The sequence below is a fragment of the Tribolium madens genome, unplaced genomic scaffold (genome assembly GCF_015345945.1).
Source record: "Tribolium madens isolate multiple individuals breed KSU strain unplaced genomic scaffold, Tmad_KSU_1.1 Scaffold_2;HRSCAF=44;Tcas5.2_LGX, whole genome shotgun sequence".
Lineage (NCBI taxonomy): Eukaryota > Metazoa > Arthropoda > Insecta > Coleoptera > Tenebrionidae > Tribolium > Tribolium madens.
This window is the reverse complement of record NW_025400995.1, coordinates 3,924,524-3,940,652: the sequence shown is the minus strand read 5'-3', so window position 1 is coordinate 3,940,652 and position 16,129 is coordinate 3,924,524. Positions and strand designations below refer to the sequence as shown.

The 16,129-nt window shown below is 33.7% G+C and overlaps 2 protein-coding genes across 3 annotated transcripts; both read left to right on the top strand.

The window, feature by feature from the left end:
- Positions 1-7,262, top strand: LOC123006787 (SHC-transforming protein 1). Of its 2 annotated transcripts, XR_006412832.1 has the most exons (8): positions 1-504; positions 612-682; positions 735-969; positions 1,022-1,182; positions 3,231-3,496; positions 3,549-3,784; positions 3,838-4,018; positions 4,101-7,262. XR_006412832.1 is itself a non-coding variant. In XM_044401558.1 (7 exons), exons 1-7 carry the CDS (start codon positions 418-420, stop codon positions 3,964-3,966), a joined length of 1,185 nt encoding a protein of 394 aa, XP_044257493.1. In that variant the 5' UTR covers positions 1-417; the 3' UTR covers positions 3,967-7,262. The 2 variants fall into 2 exon arrangements, 1 of the variants encoding a protein (XP_044257493.1); XM_044401558.1 differs by having other exon boundaries at positions 3,838-7,262.
- LOC123006786 (chromodomain-helicase-DNA-binding protein 1) lies at positions 6,223-15,785 on the top strand. Its single transcript, XM_044401557.1, has 16 exons — positions 6,223-6,361; positions 7,458-7,549; positions 9,732-9,879; positions 9,936-10,958; positions 11,012-11,125; positions 11,195-11,359; positions 11,413-11,555; positions 11,609-11,746; positions 11,801-12,770; positions 12,826-13,284; positions 13,333-14,253; positions 14,311-14,489; positions 14,540-14,651; positions 14,707-14,837; positions 14,893-15,177; positions 15,227-15,785. The coding sequence occupies exons 1-16, from the start codon at positions 6,353-6,355 to the stop codon at positions 15,444-15,446; spliced, it is 5,109 nt and encodes a 1,702-aa protein (XP_044257492.1). The 5' UTR covers positions 6,223-6,352; the 3' UTR covers positions 15,447-15,785.
- Positions 15,786-16,129: the final 344 nt, after the last annotated feature.

Genomic DNA, 16,129 nt, shown 5'->3' with positions numbered 1-16,129 from the left:
GTGAGCCATGTTCATGACGTAAACGGTTAGAAAACAAAAGCAAAATGAGGGGAGTGTGCAATGTGAACCTGAGAGCGTAGCGATGTCCTCCTCGAAGTTTAATTATTTATAAATTTATGTTGCAATTCGCGCCAGAAAGCGTCTAGAAATGCGAAAATTCTTTTGTTTGCATCGAAATAATGAAGAAAAAAATTGTGAAACTAGTTTCGTAAGTTCGAGCTGAATGTGAGGAATTTGTGCGTACTGCGTAGTTGGCCGTGGAAATCGATGCTTTTCGACGTAGACGTCATATTGGGTGAATTGGCAAGTTTTCTTGTGAAATATCGTCGATTTTCATCGCTTGAGCGAGTAACAGCAGTGGAAAAGAACTAGTCAGGCAGGTTCACACCCATCTTATCGCAAGAATTCGCAACGAAAATGTCGACGTTTATTAGTAAGCCTCTCGATGGGTGGATTCACTCCGACAAACTAATTTCGAAGCAAGGAGCGACTTATGCAGTTAGGGTAAGTGTCAAAAATCCAATTTGCAACCGATGTAGAGCCGCAATATTGATTTTGTCGTTCCTCCATGTAGCAGTCACACCCTATATAAATTTTTTCTTTTTTTCCAGTATGTTGGATGTCTGGAAGTGAAAGTCTCCATGAAAATCCTCAATTTCAAGACCCGGTCGACTGTTGCCAAGTAAGTACTCTCGGCCCCTCAGCCCCTCATAATTACGCAATTTCGCTTATAGAGAATGTATAAATAAAGTCTGTGAGGCCGCCGGGTTAAAAACGGCCGATAAGAAACGAAAAATCGACAAGAAAGTCTTAAAAGCCATTGCTGAAGTTCCTAATATGACGCATGCAGGGGCTAACGTTAGTCTAAATGTGTCAAGTTCGAATCTATCTTTAACTTCACTTGATGACAATAAAGTTATTGCTTGTCATGACATGCCCCACATTTCCTTTGCTTCAGGGGGCGATATTGTAAGTCGGAAAAATCTTCATTTGTTATATTATGTAACCAGCTAGATTGTAGGATACTATGGACTTTGTTGGTTACATTGCAAAAGACATGAACGACTTTAGAGCCTGCTATGTATTAGAATGTGGGGGTGGTTTAGCCAAAGATGTTATAGCAACTATAGGACAAGCTTTCGAGCTCAGGTTTAAACAATACATGAAACCAGCACAAATTGGGTAACTCACTTTGTAACACTATTGTGGTCGCATTAATACCACCGTTTTTATTATCAAGCAGTACACATATTTACCTTATTTTTAATATTGAACAAAAATCAATACACACGAATATTACGTTTGTTTCAAGGACGTAATGTTGTACAAAATGGCGACTTTAATTTAATGTCAAAACCCTGTTTTTACACGTTTACTACACAAATTATAATAACTGTTATTTATTGTTGCTTCAGATTATATAATAGGAAACAATACTCGGTAGTTTTTTTATTTAAAACATGTCTCATAATTCGCTGTCATAATAGTTAGTTTGTTGTGTTTTTTTTTTTGAATTGTTTGCTCCTTTGCTACTTGAGGTGACCTAATAACAGACTTAAATGTCTCTAGATTTTAAAATTTTAAAATTGTTATAAAAACGTAATGTTTCAAGTTTTTCGCATGTAAACGATATTAAAACTCTTAAATCATCCATCGGTGCTTAAATTTTTATAAAATTAAAATACATTAGTATGTATTTATGTTAGGACCTAATAATTAAATATTTAGCAATAACGTAAATACCAGAAAGATTTTTTATGTCAACATTTCACACTCTACAGTAGACAAAATTTTACAGGGTGTTAGATTATGGCGTACAAACCATAAAAGTTTTAATAAACCTTTTTGTAACTTGAACCGTGACTGAGAAAAAAATACAACTTTCCATTAACTAGCTGTGCACATCGTACAGATCTCTGTTGTTGTCGTTTCAAAAAAAAAACATAATTGTAGTTTAGGTTCAATTTAAGACTTTTATATTGTGTATGTCATCATCTAACACCCTGTAAAATTTTGATGATTATCGCCTTACAGGGTATGTTACTACTCCTGTATCTATTAATAAAGGAGTAACTAATCTTTATATAACTGTAAAGTTTTGTCTATTATTTTAAAACAAAATAGTAATATACAATTCTGTACACAACGTATTTTATTTTTTGTCTTGGAATAAAATTATTATTTTGTTTTATATTTATCATGTTGTGTTCTGTTTAATATTAGGAAATTTGTATACATTGTATGTACATAAAAAGCGAATTATAAGTAAAAACATTTGAAAGCCGAAAAGTTTAAAATGTCATTTCAGATATTATAAAAATTTGGTATTTGAATACTTTTTTTGACAGTTGTTATCACTGTTTTCTAAAACGCAACCTACTTTTTGTTACAATTATGTTGTTTACAATATTAACTATTTTTAAGTAAAAAGTATCAGTTTCTCAAAATTTTTAACGCTTTTATGTCTGACACGATCTCTTTTATAAAGACAAAATTTCTAAGAGTATAATGGTCTTTTTTTTCCGTTGAGTGTTTAAATATTAGTGGGCATTATTAACAACGAATATGAAATCATATAGTAGTGATTCCTATTAATGAACGATCTTAGTATAGGCAAATCAAACATGCAAGATATTCGTGAATACTTGATAAAATTCGTATATTAATTGGTTTCAGATCAGACAACCAAATATACATTTTAGAAAATTTAACATTTGTCAATTTGACATATAAAAATAATAATTTATGAAATTGAACTTTTTTTAATTTATAAATGTACGATCAACGAAAAATACTGCGATTAATACACTTGTTTATTAAATAACAAATTATTCAGCATGTGGTGTTTATGTGCTGATTTTGGTTTTTGTTTATGTTTGATTGTTGCTTTTAAATATAAAAGTTAAAAGTGTTTTGAGAATTAGAAATTACGTTTGAGTGTTTTTTTTCTTATGTTTTACTGCATGAGTGAGGTAAAAAATTGCGTCATCATAGAGGTGAAATATTTGAAGATGGTTAATTTTGTAACTTACCTACCATTCGAATTGTAGATATATCGTGTTTTTATTTTGTTTACAACTAGACCATCGACGATTTCTTTTTTTTTTGTTAACAAGCAGGAGAAATGCATAAATCGTTCGGTTTTAAACATTTATTTAGATAAGGAGTTGGTATTTGTGCGACCACTTTTCCGTTTTTATATGTCGCGATGTTTGATTGTGGTATTGTAGCCTTGCAATGGGTCAGCCGTCGACGTCCACAGGTGGCGACGCCGATAAAGACTACTACAACGATCTTCCAGGCAAAGTACCTCCCGATGTTGGTCCTCCACCTGTCCCTCCGCTTCCTTCTGTTGTGCCACCATTTACAACCTTACCATCAGTCCAAAGTCCTAATTTAATAGACCTTAATTCCGACATTTCCGTTTTCGATACGCCACATCACGATTATGTTAATGATAGTATTACGATTAAAGAAAGGGACGTTTTTGATATGCGTAAGTTGGTTACAATTTCTGTTGGTACAGTTTTTAACTTTTGCCCGTTTAGAACCGTTTACAACGCATCACCAACCACCGGTTAGGAGTATTGAAGAACACTTAGCGGAACTTCAGCACGAAATTTGGTTCCATGGACAGATCAGTCGAGCAGATGCTGAAAGACTTCTCCAGAAAGATGGGGATTTTCTTGTGCGAGAGTCACCAAATTCGGAAGGGCAGTTTGTACTTTCGGGGATTCAAGATGACACGAAGAAACATCTCTTGTTGATAGATCCTGAAGGAGTGGTCAGTACGACTTTGATTTTTTTTGAGTTTTAGTTGATTGTTTTGTTTTATAGATACGAACGAGGGATCGGATGTTCAATAGTGTCAGCCATCTTATCAATTTCCACTGCGAGAATGTTCTACCAATTATCTCAGCTGAAAGTGTTCTAGTTCTTCGCAACCCAGTACCAAGAATATCATAGTTTTTAGTTGGTGAATATTAACTTGGCTTGCACTAGTTTCTATGTTTTAGTATTGTTTAAATGCAAGTTTAGCAAATTATAGTACAAAGATTTTCATGCCATATAGTAAAAATTCGAAATGGTTTTTGCTAAACTTGTTTAGTGAGATTTCCCTTTCTTTATTCCGGGCAAACGGTTATGTTTTCCATATGGCACAGCATAATCATGTCAATAGTATTCAATGAACTTTAAACGAAGTATTAATTTTTTACGCATTTATAACGTGTAATAATAACAGTTAAAGCCTCATTCTTAATCAAACATGATGTGATTTAGATAGTTTTAATTGTGCATACAAGATTGCAACAATATGTGATAGATCCCAGGTTTGGAGAACATGAAGAGTGGATTAAAATTTTATAGGTATTAAATTTAAAAAGTCGATATAGTTGTCTGTTGAGAGTAACTAGTAAACTAAGACAAAAATTATTTTATTTTTTTATGACAAAGGACTAATAAAACAATTTTGTCGGTTTGGAGCCAACTGAATTTTCAATTTCTTCTTTTATATCTTCTTAAAGTATGAAATACCACAATGGACCTAAACAAAATCTAAACTTAAATAACAACAAAAATTTAAACTTTTTTCAAAATTACATACATCTGTAAAAGACTTGAAAACATGACACCATTTTATCACTAATGTAAAATTAAGTTGTAATATTGACAACCCAAAAACACATGATAATGTTATGGATTAAGTTACCTTTAAAGTAGAAACTTGTTTGGTTTAAAAACTGCTGGTTCATAAAATGTTGTTCTCTCTGAAGTTGACCTGACCTGACCTGGTCATCCGCAATTTTTTTTAATAACAATGCAATTACGTGTTTTGTATCTAAACTTGGTAATTAATTTTTACACCAACCAAGTACCTATTTCACTCGAAAGACATTTTCTGCCTTTTGCTATTGCATTGATTGTGTTGACTTATTTTGTGCCTTTTTAATTAATTCTTAGTAAGTTTTTACAACAACCAATGACGATTATCACTTTCAAGTTTTTCTAACTTGGGATATTTTAACAGAAACTGAAGAATGTTTTTAACTTTTTGAAAACAAAACTATTTTTTTATTAATTGTGGACCAGTAAAGAATAAAATTGTTAATCTATGACTAAAAAGACCCTTCCAATGCTCTCTAGCTACAGAAACGTACTTGAATTTGAAAATGTCTTGAACGCTTTAGAAGATTTTCAATGATTAATATATCTTTTGGAAGTTTTTATATTTATAGGCACTATTATTTATGCTGTGTTGCATTATTTTTGATGCAAAATTCTGATTTTTTACTGCTTTTGAATGCAAGACTGCAGCATTGTCGTGTTTACAGTTTTCGATTTTTGGAAATTTTCGGGTACCCAAAATCGTTCGTGTAGACATGACTATGCACTAAAATGTTTGTTAATTCGCTTTAGAATAGAGACACAATTTGCGAAATAGTCTACAAGTGACCTTAAATCGCACAGAAACCGTTTGAATTTGGCGCTCTTGAGACAAACCAAAAGTCTTTGTTACATTCCTGAATTGATTAGGTTTTTGTGCAATTAATACAGGTGCTACGTGTCGATTTTTAGGTTAGAATTCGATATTTTCGATAAAATCTTGACAAATTTCAACCTTATTTCAGTCTGGAACGTTCGAATATAGGGTTTTTCTTATGTTAAAGTTGGTAAAATTTTGTTAGTACGAATTTTGGATTTTGTGCACCTAGTCCCGGAAACGGATACCGCGTTTTCACAAGATTTGATTGGACAACGGCCGTAGGAAAATAATTCTCATGCAATAGACTCTATGTTACGCGAAACTTACCTTATGGTAATAGCGAATAAAGTTGACGCTCGTGACGTCAGAGAAATGTCATACTACCCCGCGCTCTCTGCGTCCCGCTGAGATTCCCTCGGTTTGCACGGTTGGCTCCCCTGCCCCCCGTCTTGCGCTTTTAGCTACGCTGTCGATTCAGATAGAAAGTCAAAATGGCTGCGAGCACCATTCGCATACAATTATGGTGGCATCAATAATAACTAACTTAACCCTATCTAGTGGCGAATTGTGATATATAACCTAAAAAGTGTGTTTTATAAACAAGTTAAAAGAGACTAACTAGTTTTGTGAGCTTAATTAAACGTGATTTTCATTTAAAACTCGTCGGCGTAGTTGTACAAAATGGCGTCAATCAGTGGTGTTGCATGAACTTTATTATTAAATCACCAAATTTTTGGTGAAAGGGTTAATTTTGCGGAGATTGAACGTTATGAAAACATTAAAGGACACTTGCCGTTTAATTTGCAAAAATTTTTGTTGTGCTTGTTCATAGTAATTACGAGAAATTCAGGATAAACGTGGTACAAGATGCCAGAGGTAAGAATATCTCTTTAAATATTAATCTAGGGGTTGTTGTTCGATCAAAATTACGTTTTCGTTAACTACATCGTGTTTTTTAAATACTGCGTCAATGTGAACTCAAGGGCGTGGTCTGATTACTTAGAAGATTTTACACACTTTTCTCTTACATATTTTTGTTTACAAGTGGTTTTTGCTCAATTTGGGACCCTAGTCGACCGTGTTCCACACTTTTCTTTATATATTTGTATTCTCCATACTCCAAAGGACCTGCCAAGCCAAAAATTTTCAATTTTTGAGATGGACCCTTTTGAGTAATTTTAAGATAAAGTTATGGATTTATATTGTTGCAACGTCCCTTACTGCATTCAGACATGTTAACCTACGTTTCTGGGTCTTTTTCAATTCTTTTAATAACCCCGCTTTTCTTATAAATGCCTTAATATGTAATTTAAGCTTTTTGATTCATAATAACTTTGTATTTCAATTTTTAACACCACTTTTGCCATGGGGTTGATCGGACTGATGAATATAACCTTTACAAAACGTTACCGTTTTATTCAGTTTTAATATTCGTACTACTGAGAGCGGTTATGAGAATCTAGACGTACTTTTATTTAAAAAATTAGTACCAAATTAAAGTCATGGCGTTCAAATTTTACCCCTCGGGACCCATAACGAAAAAATTCTTATATTTGGTTTCTTCTAAATCTTCTTTGACAAAATAGAGACATAAAATTCAAAATGTCGAAAAGGAATTTACCTACCTTTAGCGCAAAAGATTTTTTTTTTAATTAGTTGATTCAAATTTAACCTTAAAATTGATGATACTTGCCCTTGTAATAATTAGGTCTTATATAAAATTGTTTTTGAATATGATTGTACATTTAAAGAACATTAAATTATGAAATTTTTTAAATGTTTATTTTTATTATTACGTACCTACTTTGTATTTATTGTGTTATATAAAAAAATAAACAATTTTATTGTTTTAATGTGTTTATTATGGAGCCCTTATTTTTTCTTAAATGTCACATCAGGATTTAATAGTTTTTGGGGGGGACTTAATTTGATTTTCATTAAAAATAAAGGCAATTTTTGTGTTTTTTTCTAGACCGGGGAAGTATCAGATTCAGAAAATTCTGGATCTGGATCTGACAACGAAAGCAAAAGTGATTCATCATCAAATAACTCTGGATCAGAAAGGTAAGATTTTGATCATTGATCATTCGGATCCATTTATGAATTAATTTTTTTCATAAATTTTGTCATACCTGCAGATATCAGCCAATTAAAATTACTAATTAAAAGTAATCAAAATGCAATTTGTTTATTAATTTTAAAATTTGTGGTTGGAATTTTTTTGAATAAAAAGCAAATAGCTTTTTTTACGAAAGTAAGAGTATGAAGATGAAAACATCAAAAGGTAAGTGAAAAAATACATAACATTTTGACTCTGATTAGAAATATGCTTTATAGATTTTATTATTATTATTTTTAATGGAGGTATAATTGATATAATGGCACCTCTGTAGTTTGATAATATGATAATCAATAGTACTAGAACTAAGAAGTGGTACAAACAAAAGTAATAATTTCGTATAGACCTACTGAATCTTAAATATTTGCTTTGACAAACTATTTCTTTTTTTAAATTTTAACACAGAAGAAATAATCTCAGTAATAAAGCACTCTTTGTGATGAATCACTATTGTAATAATGACACAAAACGACAATTAGTACCAACTGCCTAAATTTTAATTAGAAGTCTCTTTAACAGTATTACAATTCAGTATTAACTAAGATATTCTAATACATATTAGCCTTTTGAGATTTTTTCTTTACATTGATAGGATTTTAGAAATTTAACTAAAAGTGTACATATCGTGCTTGTTATATTACGATTAAAAACAATCTTAATGTCAAGGTTATTTATTTAAATTATTTGCAAAGATGAATTTTGATTTGAGCAACTTTTTCTTGAACTGACTGTAGAGACAAGCTTCTAATCAATAACATTGGTTGTGTAATAAAAATGACAACGAGGTATATCGAATGACAACGGGAGGAGTTAATTAAACAAAATGAAATAAATATTATTACACGTAACAAATTAGAAAAAGTAGTAGCGTGTAACTAAAATATTAATGTCTTTTGATTTTCTTGAAAAAAAATTTTTGAATTTAGGGGAACAGATCTATATATGTAGCAGGAAATGGAATATTGTGGGGTAGACAGTTTCAAATTAAATATTAATGAACTTATCTCAAGTGCAATTCAGCTCGTACATTATTAATAGTCTTATTACAAGAAAATTCTTCATATACATATTTACAGTAAACTTGTTCGCTATACTTTTCTGATAAATTACCATATACGTAATTTCTTGAAAAATAAAGTACACGTACATAAAAAATTATTACGCAATTAGCAAATCAGAAAAACTAGCAAATGTAATATGTAGTTTGTTAAAGTATAAGAAAGTACTTCTTTAAATTTTATTATCTGTTGTATATTATATCAACTAATATCTATACAGTTATGTCGAAATTAAAGTAACATTTCTCTTTAGTTTGCCTGATTTCGTGGAAGATGATATACAGGACAAAGGAAATAAAACCATTAAATTTCCTCCCATGTTCAGCCAACGAAAATTCTTCGCCTGAAGGAGATACAATAAAGGTATCGAAACGTCACGACGAATTTAATGCTTTTATTTCTTTTGTCCTGTATACCATCTTCCACGAAATCAGGCAAATATATTTCAAGGACGAGCATCACAAAATGGAGAGTTTCTCTTTAGATAGCTGGTAAATGAAAAATTAAAATTTGCTTTAATCTTGTCTGGAGAACAGCATGATGAATGTCGATACAGTTAGACCAGTTAAACGTACTCGTTTCCATTTATGTTAGATAATGTTGACTTGGCCATGTGGTCATAGACTTAACCTTGTAATATTAACGATTAAACTCTAAAAACAAATACAACACTTCAGTAAAGACCAGTTAGAAATCGATTCTGAGCCTGCATTTTTTATGATTAACAAAACTACAATTTTTAGAGTGCAAAATTTGAAGATAAAAACGCAGGTTTTTCATTTATCTGCATATAAATATTTTTTACTAAATAAGTATATTAATACATATATTTAGTACACAATTATTGTCATAAAAAGATAATAATTATCACTAGATTGACGTAAAAGCATTTTACATATTAACAGATAATGAAAGTAATTTAAGAGCGTCAATTTGAGGAGTTTTTGTATTAATAAAAAATAAACAGTAAAATGTTGTGTTTTACTTATTTCCTAAGGTATTTTCCAAAAGCGGCTGATATCTGCAGTTTTGTTTACTATTTAAATGATAAAAAAAATTGATGGTGTAGCGATTCCGGTTCGTCTTCTTCGAGTGGATCTGATTCAGGAGGAGAAGGTGGTTCCGGAAATGATCAAAAAGCAAGTCCACACAGCAGTTCGAACACGTCAAACAATTCACCGGACTCTAAATCCAAAAGGAAATCAGAATCGAAAGAGGTATCCGATTAAAAATTCTTAAACTTTCGTGTTATTAATGTTTCGAATTAATATAGTGGGACGAAAATCCCGACATTTATGGAATTCGAAGATCTTCGCGATCGCGTAAAGAACCAGACCGATTACAGAACAAAAGTGAACAGAAGAAAAGGAAAAGTGATGAATGGAAATATAACGACGATAGTTCTTCTGAATCAGAAGAAGAAAAAGAAATTCCACCTCCGAGTAAAAGAGTCGGAGCTAAACGTGCCACTGTGAAAAAAGCTAAAACCAAAACGAACTATAGTTCGGATGATTCTAGTGTTGATAGTGATGAAGATAAAAGAAGAACAGTGTCAAGACGAACCGCGGGTGCTTCTGTTAGTTATAAGGAAGAAAGTGAAGATGATAAAACCGATTCAGAAGACTTGTTAGAAGTTGAATATACTGAAACATCAGAGCCTGTACCTGAAGAAAAGTGTGAAACAATTGAAAAGATTTTGGGACAAAGAAAAGGGAAGAAAGGGGTGACTGGAAATATTACAACAATGTATTGCGTAGAAGAAAATGGCGATCCAAATGAAGGAGTGGATCCGAACGATTTGGAAAATACCGAACAACAGTATCTCATCAAGTGGAAGGATTGGGCACATATACATAACACCTGGGAATCGGAAGACTCATTAAAAGAACAAAAAGTGAAAGGAATGAAAAAGTTGGAAAATTATATTAAGAAAGAGGTAGAAATTCAGCAGTGGATGAGATATGCCACACCGGAAGATATAGAATATTACGAATGCCAAATGGAGTTGTCACAAGAATTGCTAAAAAGTTACAACAACGTTGAGAGAATTATCGCTAAATATAATAAACCGGACGGTGGCACTGATTATTTTATTAAGTGGGAAAGTTTGCCTTATGCCGATTCTACCTGGGAGGATTCTGTCTTGATTCAAAAGAAGTGGCCGAAGAAAATTAAAGAATTTGAAGATCGGGAACAGTCAAAACAAACTCCAACCAAACACTGCAAGGTCCTCAAGTACCGACCAAAGTTTCACGAGGTGAAGACTCAACCGGAGTATATGATGGGAATTGAGAAGGTACATTTACAAAATTTTTAAATTCCGATTGTTAATTATTGATTTTGTCAAAGAATTTGGTGTTGCGAGACTACCAAATGGACGGTCTGAACTGGTTGATTCACTCCTGGACGAAAGAAAATTCGGTTATTTTAGCTGACGAAATGGGCCTGGGTAAAACAATCCAGGTAATAACCAATCACAGGTAAATACAACAATGATTTTTTAGATTTTAATGGCAACTATTTTTTGTTCAGACGATATGCTTTCTGTATTATCTCTTCAACACCTACCAATTACACGGACCGTTCCTGTGTGTTGTGCCCTTATCAACGATGACATCATGGCAGCGGGAGTTTGCGCAGTGGGCCCCGGAACTGAATTTCGTCACGTATTTGGGTGATGTCCAGTCAAGAGATACGGTAAAAAAAAGAATTATCAATTCAAATTTCTAAATTTTGTTGTTTCGGTACAGATTAGACAATACGAGTGGAGTTATGAAGGTTCGAAACGCCTGAAATTTAATGCGATCCTCACAACCTACGAGATTGTCCTCAAAGACAAAGCATTCCTTGGTAGTTTAAATTGGGCTGTGTTGTTGGTTGATGAGGCACATAGGTAATCGAAAAACAAAAAATATTATGGAAATTTTAACAACAAATTTTCTGCAGGTTGAAAAATGACGATTCGTTGCTCTACAAGGCGCTGATGGAATTTGATACGAATCATCGACTCTTGATCACAGGAACTCCACTTCAAAATAGTTTGAAGGAGTTATGGGCACTTCTTCATTTTATAATGCCTCAGAAGTAAGTGTTTTGAAAACCACATAACATTTTTGCATTTTTTTCTGTTTTGTGTAGGTTCCAAGCATGGGAGGACTTCGAGAAGGATCACGAACACGCGTCGACGAAAGGTTACTCAAAGTTACATAAACAACTTGAGCCTTTTATTTTACGTAGAGTGAAAAAAGACGTTGAAAAATCGTTACCGGCAAAAGTTGAACAAATTCTAAGAGTGGAAATGACCACGCTTCAAAAACAATACTATAAGTGGATTCTTACCAAAAACTATAACGCGTTACGTAAAGGTGTGAAAGGTTCGACCAACACCTTTTTAAATATAGTTATAGAATTAAAAAAGTGCTGTAATCATGCGTTATTAACGAAGCCGACAGAATACGAGTCAAATAATTCTCAGGAAGACCATTTGCAATTGTTGCTTCGCGGTTCCGGTAAATTAGTGTTATTGGACAAACTTTTAATACGTTTACGTGAAACGGGCCACCGAGTGTTAATATTTTCTCAAATGGTCAGAATGTTGGACATATTAGGTGAATACTTGCAGTTACGTCATTTTCCTTTTCAACGTTTAGATGGCGGCATCAAGGGTGAACTTAGAAAACAAGCACTCGATCATTTTAATGCCGAAGGATCTCAAGATTTTTGTTTTCTGTTGTCGACGCGTGCCGGTGGTTTAGGTATTAATTTAGCTACAGCTGATACTGTGATTATATTCGATTCGGACTGGAATCCCCAAAATGATCTACAAGCTCAAGCTAGAGCACATAGAATCGGACAAAAGAATCAAGTCAATATCTACAGATTAGTAACTGCTCGATCAGTAGAAGAAGAAATCGTAGAGCGTGCCAAACAAAAAATGGTTTTGGATCATCTAGTTATACAAAGAATGGATACAACAGGAAGAACAGTATTGGACAAGAAAGGATCCTCAAACAATAATCCTTTCAACAAGGAAGACCTCACCGCTATACTCAAATTTGGTGCTGAAGAATTATTCAAGGACGAAGATGACAAAGACGAAGAACCAAATGTAAATTCCAATATCTATTCACTTTTCCCTCTAGTCCTAATAATTATATTTTTAGTGTGATATTGACGAAATCCTCCGAAGAGCCGAAACACGTGACGAAGCTCCCACCCTTGCCGGAGACGAACTTCTATCAGCCTTCAAAGTTGCGAATTTCGCCGCTTTTGACGAAGACACCGAACCCTCTCCAGCGCCCCAAGCACCAGCAGATGAAGAAAGCAAGGATTGGGACGAAATCATTCCGGAAAAACTTCGAAAGAAAGTCGAAGAAGAAGAGAGATCCAAAGAAATGGAAGACTTATACCTTCCTCCACGCTCTCGTAAAACTCTCCAACAAATCAACCAATCTGAAAGTGATGGCGAAGACGGGAAAGGTCGCAAGAAACGGAAGAAGGAAGAAGCAGAATCTGGAGGGTCAAGCGGTGAAGGTGAAGAAAGTGACGAGGAAAGGCCGCGAAAACGTGGCCGACCTCCATTGGCCAATCGTGAAAGAATTAAGAATTTCACCGACGTAGAAGTATGTCGTATGTTTAAATTAATTTCTGTTGTAAAAGTTGAGTTTTAGATCAGAAGGTTTGTCAAGAGTTACAAGAAATTCAGCGCGCCACTGAAGAGGTTAGAAGCCGTGGCTTGTGATGCGGAACTGCAGGAAAAGCCTTTGGCGGAGTTGAGGAAATTGGGGGAGCTTCTCCACGAACGTTGTAGGGCGTATATGGGTGAACACACCAAAGAAAATACTGAAAGTACCCAAGATGATGCTAGTCGAGGTCGGAAGAGGATGAGAGGACCGTCGTTTAAGTTAGGTGGAGTTTCAGTTAATGCGAAAACAATGATGGCGTGTGAAGAGGAATTGGAGCCTTTAGATGAAGTTTTGCCTTCAAATCCTGAAGAAAGAAGCAAATGGGTGCTAGATGCAAGAACCAAACCTGCACATTTTGACGTCGAATGGGATATTAATGAAGATTCGAAATTACTTCAAGGGATTTATATCTACGGCATGGGTTCATGGGAACAGATTAAGTTAGACCCAACATTGGGAATTGGTGATAAAATTTTACTAAATGAAGATAAGAAGCCACAAGCTAAACATTTACAATCCAGAGCTGAGTATTTATTAAAAATATTGAAGAAACAACTCGATCAGAAAAAAGGGGTGTCTAAACCGAAAAGACAACGAAAGTCGAAAGAAACCAAAGCTTTGACTAAAGAAATTATTGATAATGATGATATTAGTTCAAATGATGATACAAATATTGTTAGTTCAACAAGTACAACATCATCAATTCTCAAAAAGAGCAAATCTGTACTTAAAAAAGAAGATGAGAAAGAAATGGATGGTTCGAGTAAACATCACAGCGAAAAGAAAGACAAGAAGAAGGATAAGAAGAAAGAGAAGAAACTTGCTGGACCAATGCATTTTACTGCTAACAATGAACCAAGGGCTTTAGACGTATTAGGTGATTTGGACCCTGCCATATTTAACGAGGTATGTTTTCTAAATGTTTGATTTTTATCATTTTAATATATTTTTTTACTAATTCAGTGTAAAGAAAAAATGAGGCCTGTTAAAAAAGCCCTCAAAGCATTAGATAATCCGGATCAGTCTTTGTCAGAGGCGGAACAAGTAAACCATACTAGGTTGTGTTTAATACAAATTGGAGAACAAATCACTCACTGTTTGAGTCAGTATAGTGATCCAGAAAAAATTAAAGAATGGAGAAGGTTTGTTAGTTAATAACGATTGAATCCTTTTTATTGCTATATTTTTACAGTAACTTATGGTACTTTGTATCTAAATTTACTGAATTCGATTCTAAAAAATTGTATAAATTATATAAACGAGCCTGCAAGAAGTCTGAAAAATTGGAAAAGAAAAACGACCCGGTAACCTTTATTTAATATTTTTCTGAATTTTATATTTTTATTTGTCGTATTTAAGGATGCGGGTGGTAGCACTAGTAAAGAAAAAACAAAAAGTGAAAGTAAAGATGAAAGAGAACATACGAGTAAGAGGCGTCATGAAGGTGACGATAAAGAAGAACGGGAATCGAAGAAACACCGTTCTGAAAAGTATATAATAACTTGCTGTGAATAATAATGATGCTGATAATAATAATGGTTTTAGGAAAGACAAACGTGATAAAGAAGAGAAGGAGAAGAAGAAGAAAAGCCGCGATGAGCCAGAGGAGGAAGGAGAATGGTCTCGGTACGGCCGAAGTAACCGAAAACCAAATTCAAGTATCCAGAAAGGCAGTTTTCGGCACGAACCCATGTCTCATGCTGACCATGAAAGGTGGAGCGGAAATCAGTCACGTGACCGTTTCCCGGAACACAAGCGAGACAGATTTGATTATCAAAGACAGAGCGGTTATCATAGAGAAAGGGGTGATTTTGGTCGTCCCGATAAAAGGTAAAATGTGACAATTTGCAGTGATGTTATAATATAGTTTGTGGTTTAGGTCTCCTGAGGGAAAATCGGATTGGAGATATTCGAGGAATCCACGCGACCTTATGCCTCCCATGGGTGGTCAACGACCACCAGTATTTTATGGTCCTAACTTTCAACCAATTCCTTTGTATATACCGGAACAGTTTCCAAGAGACAGGTTTTCACCTGGTGATTGGCGTCCGTTAGATAGAGACTATAACAGACGCGAATACGATAGGCGGCCACAATAGATTTCTCTAAATCTAGGGAACATGTGCATAACAAATAAGAATGATTAAAATGCGAGCTGTTCGATTGTTTGAAAAATCATTGATATTTGTTTTTTATTTATGAGTTTTTGTTTGTTTGTTTTTGATTTCGATGATTTTTCACATTTCTTGCATTTTTTTCTTTAGCAAATGTTTTATATTATATTTCTATGATTGTACGGATTATATTCAATTACAGTTATGATAAATCCAAAAAAGGTGGCTGTGTTATGCCAACACTTCTGATGTGCAGGCCTATCCAACCAGTGTAAATGACAACTTAAATGTACATACATAAGAAATAGATATGTTTTGATAAAACCGTCTTTTACTTATCTCTACCAAACCATTACGCAATTAGTTTTTTTCGCAACAATTTATTTGGCGGTTTTTGAGTTAAAATTATACAGGTGCGCCAGAACTTGCACCCCAGGGAAACATGGAGAAATGTTAAAAAAAAATATCTATAAAAATTTCGAAGTTATGCACTTTGACTATTTATTTCTGTTGGAAAAATAATTTTCCAAGTTTTTTTTATACAGGCTATTAGAAGAGGAAACGAGGAAGCTGAATCCTAAATTGTAACTCTCTTTAATGTTATTTGTGGCTTTTATTGGCAAAATTTGTGTACCTTTACTAAATAATTTTTAAAAAACATATACAAG

Excerpts from the sequence above, each read along its gene's own strand:
- LOC123006786 (XM_044401557.1), top strand. Across the intron at positions 14,490-14,539 it reads AAAATTAAAGAATGGAGAAG|TAACTTATGGTACTTTGTAT; the intron begins GTTTGTTAGTTA and ends ATATTTTTACAG. Across the intron at positions 15,178-15,226 it reads TTTGGTCGTCCCGATAAAAG|GTCTCCTGAGGGAAAATCGG; the intron begins GTAAAATGTGAC and ends TTTGTGGTTTAG.
- LOC123006787 (XM_044401558.1), top strand. The coding sequence starts at position 418 with ATGTCGACGTTTATTAGTAAGCCTCTCGATGGGTGGATTCACTCCGAC. Across the intron at positions 683-734 it reads ACCCGGTCGACTGTTGCCAA|AGAATGTATAAATAAAGTCT; the intron begins GTAAGTACTCTC and ends TTTCGCTTATAG. Across the intron at positions 970-1,021 it reads TTGCTTCAGGGGGCGATATT|GATACTATGGACTTTGTTGG; the intron begins GTAAGTCGGAAA and ends GCTAGATTGTAG.